Here is a 16349-nt window from a genome sequence, read left to right as displayed (position 1 = left end):
CTTGATCTGCCTTTTAGTCTTCTTTCCTTTAATTAGTGGTCCACAGGTACTGCTCGAGGAGCAGCAAAGCTGCTTCCACTTCTTCTGCAATCTCTACTTTCCCAAGCCATTTTCTGCCACCACAGCAGCCTCCCAAAAATAGAAGAGGGAAAGCTGGTGGCAGTAGGGTGTATCCCATAAGCTATAGCCCTTCAAAGCAAAGAACGGTTCATAGAATAGGTGTGGTCAGGTACATTAATACACGTAGTTCTTCTTTCTGTGTTTGTTTAGCATCCCTGAGAACTGGATAGTAGGGGTAGAAAGAAACCACATGAGTAGACAAAGGTATGCTAGGATAATTCCTGCTAGAAACTCAGGATTGGATTGAGCCCTCCCATGTTTCTCACTACAAGAGTGGAGAGAGTTGGACCGAGAATATTTCCCTCCCCTCGTTATTGACAGATATTGAATTTAGATTGATGCTGCCTTGTTTCAGAGGGTGAAGATAAAACAAAACGGGGTCTATGAAAGAACAGAACAGAGCATGATGAAAATCTGAAGATGACCCAGACTAAGAACTCCTTTCAGTGATCAGCAGAATTCAGGAGAACTGGTTGAAGTCTGTTACATCAAGCCCTTTGAATGATCTATTTACCGTGATGATCTCAACAGGAACAGAGCCATTACATGGCTTTGTCTCTTATGTAGGGTTTTTAGACCAGCCTTTCACAGAATGTGGGATGGGTGGCAGCTTTTGTATTAACTTTTAAAGTCTCTGCAACTCCAGCCTGATTGCTGTCCCTTAAATTCCTCTTTTATTATGAAAATTAGAACTTTTTTAGCATCTTCACATAAGATGAACTCTGAATTCATAACCTTTAGTTCTGGGGCACTTTGATAGAGGTTTCCTTCTCAAACACTTCAGGAGGAAGTGTTGTGCCGTATGAGTGTCTGATTCATCACTGCACATGCTGTGTTTCCACATCCGCGTTCTTGATCTTGGCTTTTTTCTCCAATACAATACAATACTGTATTCTCCAATACAGTATTTTCTCCAATACAGTGGACTGCCCATCAATCTCTACTTTCTGCTTTTGTTCTGCCTCTGCTTCTGTCTTCAATCCAGTGATGGCAAACTTTTGATTCTTCCCATATTCCCTTGCTGATATGCTGTGATCTGAGCAGCTGTGTACGGTGCTGCTCCACCTGCGAAGGGTTGCTTCCTTTAATCCATACCGAGGGGTGTACTGTAGAGGGTTCTGCTACTTTGCTATTGCTGCTGTAACAAATCACCACAAACAGATTTATCATGTTACATCTTACAGTTCTGTAACTCAGAAATCCTAAGATAGGGGTGTCGGCAGGGCTGCACTTCTTCTGCAGAGTCTAAGGAAGAACCAGTTTTCTTGCCTTTTTTCGCTTCTAGAGGACTGCTTGCATTCCTTGACCTGTGGCCCCCTCTATCTTCAAAGCTAGCAATGGTGGATTGAGTTCTTAGCAGTCATTTTACTCCAACCTTCTTTGACTTTAAGGACCCTTGTGATTACATTGGGCCCCCCTGGATAATCCAGGATAATCTCCCTATTTGAAGATCAGCTGATTGGTAACCTTAATTCCCCTTTGCCATGTAGTGGGCCTCTTCGGAGGCTATTATTCTACTGACCAAAGTGGAGCTACTCCAACTCCTGTTTCTTGGCTTCAGGGACTGAGTTCTGTTAGGTTCTTTTGTCTTGTTTGTCACGTGCTTTTGTGGTAAGCTCTTTATGTTTTCTTTAGCCTCCTAATCATTGTCATTTCAGCCTCATCCACCTCCTCATTCTTGTCTTTACTTTTGGTTTTTATAAAAAAGTGTTAGGTAAGGGAATTTCCTTCCTTCAAGGGCTTTTATCATTCTCCTTGTTTTTCTCTAGTTGACATCTTCCTTCTGCTTTCTTGGCAACTGCAGTCCTTTTTGCTGGGGAAAAGCACATCCTCCTTTCCTAGAGTTGTGGTAAACTTCTTACCTTTCTTCTGAAGGATGACAGCCTAATTTCTAGTGGTCTTTTAAGTCTTCTGATATTCATCTTTATTACTGAATTCTCTCTCTTTGGTAGAGCAGCCATTTCCTCTAGTTCTCGGTTTCCACCTAGAGTTGACATCTCTTGATGTGAGGTGGTAGAGAGGTGAATGCCTTGAGTGAGCCAGGAAGAAGCTGAGCAATGTTCATGTGGGCTGCAGGTACTAAGGATACTGTTATAAAGCTAGAATAGACTTTTCCTAATGCTAAAAATCATTTACAAATAAGGTTAAAAAGATATTTTATCCTAACAAATTGGTTTTGTCCAATTTTGAATTTTAAGTATTTTTAGAAATTCAGTTTTGTATAAATCACCTAATAACAGCCACAGTGAAGATGTTAGGCATGTTGGGGGCTTCACAGTGGTTCACTGATTTAGGAGAAAAGTACTTCTTAAAACTAGCATGAGAGAATCACCTCACCCTCCTAAAAATCCCTTGCATACAAGTCAGGACCAAAGCAAAGCCTCTGAATGTGACTCCAGAAGGGCTCCTGCCATTGCCTCTTTTCTGTGTCCTACCTGTGCAGGACCCAACTTTTATCCCATATCCGCCACAAAACCTCCCTCAGCTGCTCAGCCTGTATCCTGAATACTTGCTTGCTTGTCTGCAGAATACTTAGCACTTAGAATCTGCTACTTCTGTGATTTTTTCATAGACATCGTTTGTCTCTCCAAATGAATCTATTGAATGCAGCTTTAAATACGTTTGGTTATGAATTCACCAAAATATAGTTTGAAAAATCTCAATGGATACACTGACCTAGGTGCTCTCTCTCTCCTTGGAAAGCTTTGTTTTTTACAGTTATATTGGGGATTTACTTTTCACAGGAAATTGTTGTAATTGAGTGTCAGGAGGTATAATTTCTAATCCACTGGTTCGTTATATATCTGGTTTATGTTATAACCAGATCATGTTTAGAGATTCTAATTTGCAGTGGTTTGGAGCCATGCTAGAATATTTTCTGGTTAAACTTACTTATTTTATCTTTTTAAGGGCTACAAAACTTTACAGAGGAAGCTTGATTGCACTCTGCATTTCCAATGTGTTTTTTATGCTTCCATGGCAGTTTGCTCAGTTTGTACTTCTTACTCAGGTAAGGTGCTTACATTTTTAAAACGAATTAAGCTTAGTGAGCTTGATTATGAGAACTCATTTGTCTAAAATTACAGAACTGAGATGTTATATGATTCTAAGTCCTAAAAAGCTTTTTTAGTCCATATTTTGAAAGAAATTTTGGGGTAGGGAAATACATGATTTACTTATTAATGGGTGTTAATTATTTACTTACTAGTAGAGTGCATTTATTGAACTCAAGTTTATAAGAATGCTTATCTTTTTTCAAAATGCAAAATGTTAGTTTGCTTAAAAGAGAACTAGTGTTATAACATTAAGTATTTCTCTTAAGGAGACTGTAGTATTTATCTTAAGTAAAATGTTTTTGTGAATAACTGGACTTTCTTACACATAGGATAAATACACATAGGATAACATAGGAAAAATAGCTAAACAATTTATGTTTTATATAACTCCCTTACCAGCCTGTAATATATGTATCATCTTTCCACGTACTCTGTCTGTCTCTTTCCCTTCAGATAGAGGTCTATAAAGCAAGGTAAAGGTCGCTTATTGAGAGAGGGAGTAAAATGTGTGCTCATTTCTCCCTGCCACCACTGTTTCTACTTCTTTCTTATACTGGCCATGTTCATATTCGTATAAAGCAGTATAAGAGTCGCTTTTTAATGTTCTTTGAGATGTCTTGCTTGAGAAATGAAGTCAGACCTGGATTTGTGTCCTAACTCTATTCACTGGCTGCTTGAGTTGGACAAACTGCATAACTTTTCTTAGTTTCAGTTGTCTCATTTATGAAGTAGAGAAAATGAAAGACCCTACTGTATTGGGTTGCGTTTAGGATCAGATGGGGTCATGTATGTAAGAGTCTTAACACATTACCTGCTACTTAAGACATCAAGTTTGCTGCTTCTATCATTTTTTTTTTTAAAGAGGCTCTATTTGTACTTCATTCTTTCTTTGATCTTATCTTTTAGACTCCTTTGTCTTCTTTAGTTTGAGGACATTTTAAATGTTTCTGGTTTAAAATGTCCCTGAGGGTCACTCCATAAGATTCTACCCTGTAGGCCTGCTGTGTATTGCTTAGCCCCTGGAGTGGAAAGGGAGAGTTCCTATCCTTTCACTTATTGGAGATGGCCTGCTTTTTGTTTTAGTTTTTGTTTTTTTGGTGCGGGAGGGGGAGGAGCTGGGGGGAGGTGCATGGAGTGAGGGTAGGCAGAACTGTGCTCCTCTGTCGGGCTTACATTGAATAACAACACACTTCTCCACAGTTACTGTGTCATATCTGTCACTCAGCAGTGCCACGTTCCCCATGGGGAAATCTGGGTCAAGGGAGACCTTCTTTTTCTTGCTACTGGGAAAATTTGTTGTAGATTATTTGGAGACAAAAAACTTGATGAATGGAACTTAAGTTACATGTTTAAGTTTCAGCTGTTTTGCCATTTGTTTAAACCATATTTGTGTAGTAGGAGAAGCGTGGAATTTAATTTGAATTGCTTTTTCCATGAAGAAAGGTGGAGAGGCATTGTTTGACATAATACCTCTCTATACTTTACTGAGGTAAATTATTTAATCAATTAATTCATATAATGAATTAATGCATATAAATAACTCCAGTACTCTTAGAATTTTTGGTAAATACATACACAGTTTTCTTCAAAACTGTTAAAAAAATTAAAAATACCTTTGTAGTGAAAGTACTTCTAGTTTGAAATTTGATAAATTTGATTATGCCCAACACTTGAATATTTGTATAAATGAAAGAAAGCACTAATGGAGATACTCGTAAAGACTGACTAACAAGCAGAACTCAGTGTATTTTTACACACACACGCATTATATAATTATTTTTTAGTTTAATGTACTTTCCCCAATTATGTATTGTCACGTTATAATTAAATTTTTATATTTTTTGATTGAGCAAGGCACTTTGTAATTGTACATGTTGGCAGTAGAGTCACTCTGACATTAAAAGGAGTATTGTTTGGATAATCCGTAAAGTAGATAATTTACATGGTTAATTGAGAGAGATGTGAATGGAAGAGAAAAATCAACTGATATGTGCTATATTAATATATTGACCATAATAAATAATAAATTAGCAGGTAACAGGGTAACTAAAGAACTTACTTTCAATATAAATATAAATTTGAGGCAAAATAAAGATAATCTTTTCTTAATTTTTTAATCTATTCATTATATATATAATTTTAATATAACTTCTTTTTAAATTTCAGATTGCATCATTATTTGCAGTATATGTTGTGGGATACATTGATATATGCAAATTACGGAAGATCATTTACATGCACATGGTAATGGTTTTTAATTTTTTTTTCCCATTTACCTTGACCTTAAAACAAACTCCTGATTAGTATTTTATTTATTCATGGTTGCAACTAGTTTTGACATAATTCCATAAATAAAACAAGTGTTATTCAAAAACTGTGATATAATTAACAGACCTTGTTTTAAATAGGCCACCCAGAAAATTTAATTATCTGATTTGAATTTGTGCCCAACTTATATATTATCAGCAAAAGAGGTAATTCGTGAAAGAGAAACATGGAATGGTATATTATCCAGGAGCCTTCTGTTAAAATGAAGTGGAATATTCATTTATTGAGCACAAACTATCCAGGCATGTGGGACATATCAGTGAATAAAACTGCAAAGATCCCAGCGTATATGTGGATTACATCCTAAAAGAGTGGAGGGAGAAGAAATGGATAAATAATAAACATAGTAAATGGGTAAATTATATAGTATGTTAGAAGGTGGTAAGGGCTATGGAAAAGGACAAGTCATGGTACCCCAAGGAGGTCAGGTTGGCCAAGTGTCAAGGGATGGGAGATTGAGGTGTCACATGAGGAGGTCGGAGGAGGGCTTATTGAGAAGGGGGTAGTGGAGCAAAGATTGGAAGGAGGAGAGGGAGTCAGCTAAGTAGATGTCATGGAGAAGAATATTCTAGCTTGATGAAATAGCCAGGGCAAAGGTCTTAAGGCTGGATGGTTGATTTTGATGAATATTGATTTTTAAAAACATTTGTCTTCTCTGTCATTAGTTCTTACAATTTTGATATTTTCTTTTTCCTATAATTTTAATGTAATTACAGCATGCTGTTGTTTTGTGCTGGTCTCAACCTATCAATAACAATGTTGTGGTTGGACAGGCACTTGTGGTTCTTATGATTGCAAGATGCCCTTCAGCAATAATTTTCAGGAAACTTTGAAAAAAACCAAGGTTTATTACTTACAGGACCTGGAAATTACACAGCACACCTGGGACCACACAGTTAGGTCGTGGGGTGTGGGGGGAGGCATGGGAGAGTTAGGGAACAAGCATGCCCTGGAGTTCTGCCTTTACTGGGGTCCAGGATGGGGGCCTAGGATTTTGAGGGCTCTTTTTTTTTTTTTTTTTGGGTGAATTTAAAACATACGAGTGGGAATTTACATCACAGGAAGAGAAAAAAACTGGCCCAAAGGTCAGTTGTTGAAGTTAATCAAGATCTCTAAAACAAAGGAGCCTCAGTGGGGGCAGGTGGCCTGACCCTTTATCTAGTCATGTGGCTGGCAATATGTTTATTCAAGAGATAGCCATGTTTGGAGTGGATTGCAATAAAAGCTTTAAGTCAGACACTTGTATTACGAAGAAGAAAAAATCCCCAACTGTCAGGGTTTATACTACAGCCATATTTTTTTTTTTTTTTGCGGTACGCGGGCCTCTCACTGTTGTGGCCTCTCCCGTTGCGGAGCACAGGCTCCTGACGCGCAGGCTCAGCGGCCATGGCTCATGGGCCCAGGCGCTCCGCGGCATGTGGGATCTTCCCAGACCAGGGCATGAACCCGTGTCCCCTGCATCGGCAGACGGACTCTCAACCACTGTGCCACCAGGGAAGCCCCATATACCTTTTTATTCTCTAATAATTGATACATATAAATAGGACATTTATAACATATAGAGAAGTTATGGACAGAGTTCTAAAATGAACAACCATGAGCCTACCCTACAATTGAAAAATGGAACCATCATTACTTTGAAGCCCTGTGTGTCCCGAACACATCTCCTCACTTCTCTTGGACATAACCACTATCCTGACTTTTAAAATTATAATTAACTTGCTTTTCTTTATGACTCTACCATCTACTTATTCCTAAATAATATATTTTTATTATTAAATATTAGTATTGTTTTTAAGGTTTATAAAATGGTATCCTTTTTGTGAGACATAAGTTTTCACTCAGATTTTTGAAATTTGTATGTTGCTGGAGTTCAGACATTTTCTTTGCTTTATGTTTTGCATTGTATAAATACAACATGATATATTTATCCATATTCTTGTTGAAAGACATTTAGCTGTTTTCCTTTTATGTATAATGGTGTACACGTACCTCCTGGGGAATATATATTGAGTTTCTCTAGGGTATTTACATAGTAGTAGAATTTTTAGGTGGTAAATTAAATACATGTTCAACCTCACAATTTAATGTTGCATTGTTTTTCAAAAATGATTAGACTACTTTGAACAGTAACGTATAACACTTCTTCTTATCCTATATCTTTTTTTTATTTTGTCAATTTGGAGAGTATAAAATGGTATCTTATGGCCTTAATTTACATTTTCTCTGATTTTCAATAAAGTTGAACATCTTTTCTTATGTTTATGGGCCCTTTGTGTTTCCTTTTTTGTGTCACTCCTATTCAGACTTTTCATCAGTTTTTCTCTTATGTCCAAGGAAAAAATGGCATCTGTTTTATTCACTGCAATGTAATCCCCTATTTTCATTATTTGCTTTGATGCTTGAATTGTTCCTGATTTGGCCAGCTACTTCCTGCTGGCTTCTTTGTTCTTTTAACATGTCCTCATTACGCTTTGAACACTTTTTCAAAGAAATTAATAAAGGCTCAGCTTCATCAAATGCTTTTCTGCATCTGTCTAGATGATCCTCTGTATTTTTCCCTCTTTAATATGTTACTGTGGTGAATTACATTAATTGATTTTTTACATTAAGAAACCATGCTTTTCTGGACTAAACAATTTTTATACTAATTATATTGCTGGATTCATTTGCTATTTTGTTAGGGTTTTAAATCTCATGAATGGTATTGGACAGTACTTATCCTTTTTTAGACTTGAGTTTTTTCCCCAAACTGTTTAATATGTTTTTTTTTTTACATAGCAATAAAAATTCAAGTAATTGTTAAGCATTTAGAGTCTGTCAATCACACAGTCACATAGGCAACTATCAATGAGGACTTTGACTCAAAGTTATAGTTATAAAAGTACTAACATTACACAGGTTTAGTTTGTAGTAGAACCTATCCTGGGTAAATTATACACACTTTATTATGTCACTTACTGACTATGGAACTAGTCACTTATTATCCATAGTTGCTTTATAAACTCCTAAATCCCTATAGTTAAAAAGGAAAAAAATATGGAATTGTTTCCAAAAATTTTTTCCATTTTTTTATTGTGATAAAATACACATAAAATTTACTGTCTTAAGCATTTTAAGTTTATATATCAGTGATATTAAGTACATTCTTATTGCTGTGCAAACATCACCACCGTCTATCTCCACAAGTCTTCATCTTGCAAAAATGAAACTCTATACCCTATAGAGTTATAACTCCCTATTCTCCTTCCTCCCCCCAAGCCCTGGAAACCCTCATTCTGCGTCCTCTGTCTATGCTTTTAACTACTCTAAGTACCTTGTATAAGTGGAATCATGCATTATTTGTCTTTTCCAGAATAGGTTACTTTGCCTGGCATAATGTTCTCAAGATCCATCCATGTTGATGCAAATGGCAGGGGCTTCCTTCTTTTTTATAGCTGAATACTGTTTTATTGTGTATATATACCACATTTTCAATATCCATTTGTCCATGGATAGAAACTTACCCTGTTTCCATGTCTTGGCTGTTGTGACTAATGCTGCAATGAACATGGGAGTGCAGATATATCTTTGATATCCTGTTTTTGTTTCTTTTGGGTATATACCCAGAGGTGGATTTGCTGGATCATATGGTAGTTCTATTTTTAATTTCTTTTTTTTTTTGAATTTTATTTATTTTTTTATACAGCAGGTTCTTATTAGTCATCCATTTTATACACATCAGTGTATACATGTCAATCCCAATCTCCCAATTCATCCACCCAGCCCCCCACGGCTTTCCCCCGCTTGGTGTCCATACGTTTGTTCTCTACATCTGTGTCTCTATTTCTGCTCTGCAGATTTCTCAAGGAACTTCCATACTCTTTTCGTAGTGTACCAATTTACATTCCCACCAACAGTGGAGAAAAGGGTTCCCTTTTCTCCACATCCTCACTAATACTTATCTCTTGGCTTTTTGATAAAAGTCTTTCTAACCGGTGTGAGGTGATGTCTCATTGTGGTTTTGATTTGCATTTACTAATGATTAGTGATGTCGAGCACCTTTTCATGTACCTGTTGGTCATTTGTATGTCATTCTTGGAAAAACCATCAATTCAGGTCTTCTGCCCATTTTTTTTTTTTTTTTTTTTTTGCGGTACGCGGGCCTCTCACCGCTGCGGCCTCTCCCATTGCGGAGCACAGGCTCCGGACGCGCAGGCTCAGCGGCCATGGCTCCCGGGCCCAGCGGCTCCGCGGCACGTGGGATCTTCCCAGACCGGGGCATGAACCTGTGTCCCCTGCATCGGCAGGCGGACTCTCAACCACTGCGCCACCAGGGAAGCCCTGCCCATTTTTTAATCAGATTATTTTGGGGTTTTTTGCTACTGAGTTGTAAGAGTTCCTTGTATATTTTGGATATTAACTGTAGCTGGTATATAGTTTGCAAATATTTTCTCCCATTCTGTAGGTTGCTTCTTCTTATCATTGATTGTTTCTTTAGCTGTGCAGAAGCTTTTTAGGTTGGCTCCACTTGCTGTGATTTTGCTTTCGTTGTCTGTTTTTAAACTCATGCATGACTGTTTGCATTAGGGCTGATTTATGAGGGATGGATAGCTGTTGGTGAGCTAAGAGCTAAAGTTTACTGAAATTGACTACAATTTGCCATCTAGGGGTTCTCCTGGAAGTTGTGTGTTTTGATAGATGCCCGAGTTCCAAAATAGTTCCATCAGATAGTTTGTCAAGTTGCATTTGTTGTCTGGGTGGGGAGACAGATTCTTCGTAGTGCTCCCTATGCTGCCATTTCTCCAGAATCCTCCAGCTACACTTGCCTGATTTTGATACCAGATTTATTCTAGCCCCATAGAATTAAATTGTTTCTACTTTCTCTGTCTGGGGTAGATTTTTTGTAAGATTGGGAGGAATATTCCCTGAAAGTTTGGCAGAGCTTGCCTGTTAAACTATATGGACCTGTTATTTTTTTTTTTTGTGGACAGATTTTAAATTTGTGATCTAAGTTGTTTAATGATAATAGGACAATTTAGATTTTTTCTTAAGTCATTTTTTAGCACTTTTATGTTGTTAGGAATTTTCCCATTCATCTCAGTTTTAAAATTCATTGACATGAAGTTCACATGTCACATGAAGTTCACATGTCACATGACATGAAGTTCACAGTGTTTTCTTTTTTTAATCTGCTAAAATATAGATACTCAAAAAAGATATAGATACTAAAATAACTTGTAATATCTCTTTCATTATGTACCTTCTAAGTTCTCAATTTTCTCAGTATAATACTCCTCAAATTTTATTCTTCACATTTAAATTAACCGATGTTTTTGAGCACCAGTTGTTTGTCAAACATTTCCTAGGCCCTTAGCATACAACAGTGATAAAAACAATTTAAAAAATCTCTTCCCTCGTGGAGCTTATATTCTAGTGTACATAGACAGAAATAAATCAAATATATAAGATAAACAGTATGTTAAATGGGAATAAACACTATTACGGAAAACAAAGCAGACAAGGAGAGTGGGATTTACTGAGTAGGTAGGGGAGGTGGTAATTTAAAAGAGTGAGAAAAGAAGGCCTCACTGAGAAGGTTACATGGGGTTAGATGAGGGAGCATCCATTAGGTTAAAAGAAGCAGCAAGCATAAGTGCTCTGAGGTGGGAATATACTGGTGTGTTCTAGAATCTGCAGAGTGTGGCTGGATTGAGTGAGAAGGGAAGGGGTCATTAGAAATGAGGTCCCAGAGGTTAGTGGGCAGACTCTATAGGGTCGTGTAAGTCTTTGAAAGGTCTTTGGTTTTTCCTTGAAGTGAGAATCAAAGCCCTTAGAGAGTTTGAGCAGAGAAGTTACCAGAGTTGGGAATGGAGGTTGTGCATATTGTCCTTTATTTCTGATCTGTGACTAAAGCAGTAATGTTAAGACAGCCTAGGAAGAACATCAATTTCCTAACGTTAGCAATAGGAATGGTTCATAAAACCCTGCAGCTGTGTTCTGATGCTGCACGTCACTATCTTGTGTGGTCCTAAATTGGTTCGTGTAAAATAGTTCTACTTCCTCAAGAGGTACCACTGACAATGTTGCAGATGCTGCAGTTGCCCTTCAAACCAGATGTGTATTTAACTCTGTGTTATATAACTGCTGGTTCCTTTAGCCAAGATGCCAAGTCCAACTTTTTTTTCTCCAATTAATCACATCCTGGGATTGATTATAAATCCAGTATTGCATGTCTTGTGCATAACTGTTCTAAAGAATCTTATTTTATGTACCATATGTATCAGAATAGTGTACATTGCCATGTAATGTAAAAAAGAAAAATCGACATAAATAATGCAGCCAACTATCTAAGTGTTATACCAACTAAAACAATAAATAAACCTTGAACAGTGGGAAAAAAATTGGGAAAATGGACCCCAAATATCTCTCCAGACCCTTGACACATCCTTTCTTAATACTACCTTATATTTCTCTTGAATACCCTTAGCAGTGCTTTGCCTGATTCTTGGTTATGAATCTGTTTATTCAAAGTGATGATATTTTGCTAGTTTCTGCCAAAATTGATTGGGAAAATTTTAAAGTTGGTTTTAAATTGTGGCACTTAAGGAAAAAGGCTATTGTTATAAAATTTTGAGAATTTGGTTCCTTATCCATTTGAGATAGGCTGGGACCTGGAATCTTCTACTGGAGTGCTTGCACGTGGACAAAAGTCTCCGTTGAGCAATAAGATACAAAGAAACTATAAGTGACTAAAATAACTACACCATGCACAGTTGGAGCAATTATGAGCAACAGGATACAAAAAGGCCAGAAATAAACTACAAGTTTTTGAGGTGCTGGGAGCAAAAAGCAGGGTACTGCACATGATTCCTGCACATAGCACCTCCAAGGGCATGGACAGACCACCTAAGTTAGGCCTCCTGCCCAGCCCATGGGTCCACCCCCATTGTTACCCCATGTAAGGATCCAAGCAGCTCTTCTCTGGGAGTGGGCAGGGGTACCTTTTTCTCGCTTTCACTCCCTTGTGCTGCAGCATGAGCCCTGATTAAGCATTGCCTGAAATTCTCATCTGGCCTCTTATCAACTTCTATTGGTTAAAGAGTCCAAGGACCTGGGCAGTTAACATTTAGTAAGCATATAAGAAAAAAGTAACGTGACGGTAAATTTATTCCAAGAATGCAAGATTGGCTTATTATTAGAAATTATGTTAACATAATATATCTCATTAATAGATTTTAAAAAGATCAACAATGTGATCATTTCCTTTGATATTGTAATGGCATTTGATAAAGGTCAACATCTGTTTCTGATTTTTAAGATCTTAATTAAATGAAAATAGGTGGATATTTCACTGAACTTTTAATACATACATATACCTTAAACCAAAAGCTAGTATCACACAAAATGATGAATCAGTAGAACTATTCCCATTAATGCCAGAAACTTGACAAATATGCCTACTGCCACTCTTAACATTGTTGCATAAATATTAACTAATAAAATTGACTAAAAAATAAGAGGAAATAAGATGTAAAAGTATCATTGTAAGTATGCTTTTGAATACTTAAAAAACCCAAATTAATGAACTAATTACTACTAGAAACAATGAAAGTTTATATTCATTTATGCATACTTAATGTAACTTTTTTAAATATAAAAAATCAGAAAATATGAAAAGATTTCTGATATAATAGCAAAACAAGTAATATACTTTGAAATAAACTTAATATGCAGGATCTATATAAAGAAAACGTTATACTTCTACTGATGTAGGTAAAAGAAGACTTAAAGAAATGGAAACAGGAAATTCCCTGGTGGTTCAGTTGTTAGGACTCTGTGCTTCCACTGCAGGGGGCACGGGTTCAATCCCTGGTCTGGGAAATAAGAAGCTGCAAGCCGCATGGTGTGGCCAAAAAAAAAGGAAATGGAAACAACATGTATTATTTTCAGATGTAAAGATTCAATATTGGACAGATGTAACTAAAATATAATGCAATGTACATTTGTAGAATACGACAATTCTAATAAAAATGTCAATTTTTGAAACTTAGGCTGATTATAAAATTCATATGGAAATTTATATATGTGGATCAAAAATAAAACTTCCAGAAGAAAACATGGATTCTTTTATTTTTAAAGGCTTTCTAATAATGGAGTTAAATCCTGAAGACTTAGAGGAAATGAATGAAAAACTGACTAACATAAAAATGTAGAAAGCAACTACAATAGAGAAATACTACAAAGAAAGATAAAAGTGAACTGGGAAAATATTTATAATATGTTTGCTTGGTAAGGAGTTATGCTCTATCATATATGAAGAGAGTGCTTAAGGAAAATACCAAAGCCCAATAGAAAAATGGGCACTAGGAATAGACAATTCATGTACACACAAAACAATATAAACAGTAAATAGAAGAAAAGATGCTGTGTCTCACCCACTAATAAAAGAATGGAACAATGAAACAATGAGGCAACATCTTTTTTTGGATTAGATTGGCAAATATTTGAAAGAATAATACACGGTGTTGGCAGGAGTGCGTATCAGCAGGAACTCTCATGCCCTATTGGTGGAGAGTACAATATTTTGTATTGCAATTTGTCAGTATTTTCTCAAATTTTAAAATATGTGTATTGTTGATTCATTAATTCCATGATAGTAATTTATCCCATAAATGTGTTGACATGTACATAAGACATAAATAAGGGTGTTTTTCATAGCAGTGTTTGTAATAGGAAAAACAAAACTAACAACAAAACAAAACAAAACTGGAAAGCACTTAAGTTTTCAGAAGTAGTCAGAGGACTGTAGTACATCTCTAGAGTGGAGTACTTTTTTCAGTTATTCAACAGAATGAGTTAGATTGGTTTGAATTGATAGGTAAAGCTCTTTGAAACAGACTGGGAGTAAAAGCAAGCAATAGCATAGCTTCTGGGCCAAGTTTCCATTTGTGGTTTTAAAAAATTATAAACTGGGGACTTCCCTGGTGGCACAGTGGTTAAGAATCCGCCTGCTGATGCAGGGGACACGGGTTCGAGCCCTGGTCCAGGAAGATTCCCACATGCCACAGAGCAACTAAGCCCATGTGCCACGACTACTGAGCCTGCGCTCTAGAACCCGCGAGCCACAACTACTGAGCCTATGTGCCACAACTTCTGAAGCCTGTGCACCTGGAGCCCATGCTCCACAACAAGAGAAGCTACCACAATGAGAAGCCCGCGCACCGCAACTAAGAGTAGCCCCCGCTCGACACAACTAGAGAAAGCCCACGCACAGCAACGAAGACCCAACACAACCAAAAATAAATAAAATCGATTCTTTAAAAAAAAAAAATTATAAACTGGAATTTGTACATGTGAATGTCTATAAGGATGCACAGAAAATTGGTGGTGGTGGTGATCTCTGGGGTTTTGAAGTGTGGCATAGAATTCGGGCTGTTTTCCTTGTATATTCTCTTTTGAACAGTTTGAATTTTGTTTATCATGGGCATGTGCAATTTTCAGAATAAAATCATTTTTTTTGTTTTCTGTGTATTAATTACATTTTTCTTGGATTTTTCCAGATTTCTCTTGCACTTTGTTTTGTTTTGATGTTTGGAAACTCAATGTTATTAACTTCTTATTATGCTTCCTCTTTGGTAATTATTTGGGTAAGTGTTCCTTAAGTAAATGTCTGTTTTTGAAACTAATGGTTTACCAGTTTCTTTATCACTGGCTTGAGATTCGTGAGGGATTTTCTACAAGAACTGTTTCAAGTGTCTTACTGAATACATCTATATGTGATAATGTATTTAAGTTCTCGTTTCCAAAGAAACACAACAAAAGTTAATACTGGAAAACATAGTGCTTTGTTTCACAGTCCTAATCTGTCCTTTCCTCATCTTTTCTGTCACCTGACTTTTGGTCCTGGAGTTCATTTTAGAATGGTTTCTATGCTTTCGTCTTTTTCTTGTTTCCTCCCCTCTTTTCAGTGTTTATCCTACTCCTGCTCTACTTTCTGACCCCCTTTCCTCCCTCTGGCATCTCAAGCAGTCTCTCCTTGTTCCACTGTGATCAGAGGCTCAAGGCCTTATATTTTTAGTTTTTTCCCCTCGTGTCTATTTGAATTATTCAGATAGTTTAAATCAGGTGATGATTCAGTTATATTTTACTAGATCACTACCAAGAACAGATTTAGACTATGGGGAGACTGTCTTATAGAATTAGAGCAAAAGGTAAAAGGTTATCTAACTCCTTCTGCCACTTTTGGCAGGATGACTTTCTAAATATAAGTCTCTCTAAATTTAAGGACTTCCAGAGGTGGTTACTCTTTTTTTTTTTGCCGGTGGGTTTCTCCATTACAATGTTTTGCAAACCTAAGAGGAAAAAAATTATTCCTTATATTTAACATGCATGTGCTTTAGGATTAGGCTGGTTTTTTGAAGATGAAAAAGCACACTGCACTGTCTTAACTGAAATGGTTTCTACTTCTTGAATAATCATTTAAGTAACTCAGATCATTTTGTCTTTCTTGATTTCTAGAACCCATTAACAGATTTGGAACCTGCTATTTCTTTGTCTGATTTTACAAGTAATATTTATTTAAGATCCCATTTCCCAGGAGTATGCCTCTTCCCAATCTGGGCCACCACCCTTTTCAGGTTGTGTGACTTGAGTATACTTAGGCACAGAAATTAGCAGTTAGCATGTGGTGATGCTGTGTTCTCAACAATGACAAAACAAAAACAAAAACCCAGTAACTGAGTTGCTGTGCTGTGAGATTAGTGATAGTTCTTACAGTCATGAATTTTGTTTGTAATTAGGAAATGTGTCAATGGACTCAATTCTATATTTAAATATGTACATGGGGAAGTCCTGCTATTACTC

General features: G+C 36.7%; 1 protein-coding gene across 6 annotated transcripts in view; it reads left to right on the top strand.

Annotated features, from left to right (window-relative positions):
- Window positions 1-16349, top strand: part of DPY19L1 (dpy-19 like C-mannosyltransferase 1) — a 95833-nt gene that overhangs the window by 47068 nt on the left and 32416 nt on the right. For 4 of the 6 annotated variants that reach the window (XM_019925678.3, XM_019925657.3, XM_019925663.3 and 1 more), the window contains exons 9-11: window positions 3031-3130; window positions 5343-5420; window positions 15047-15133. In XM_019925678.3, coding sequence (XP_019781237.1) covers window positions 3031-3130; window positions 5343-5420; window positions 15047-15133 — 265 coding nt within the window. The remainder of the gene's footprint in view (window positions 1-3030; window positions 3131-5342; window positions 5421-15046; window positions 15134-16349) is intronic. The other 2 variants (XM_019925688.3, XM_019925668.3) reach the window with 1 other exon arrangement.

The sequence above is a fragment of the Tursiops truncatus genome, chromosome 9, assembly GCF_011762595.2.
Source record: "Tursiops truncatus isolate mTurTru1 chromosome 9, mTurTru1.mat.Y, whole genome shotgun sequence".
Taxonomy (NCBI): Eukaryota; Metazoa; Chordata; class Mammalia; order Artiodactyla; family Delphinidae; genus Tursiops; species Tursiops truncatus.
The sequence above is the reverse complement of the archived record's forward strand: the minus strand, read 5'-3'. Positions and strand labels throughout refer to the sequence as shown.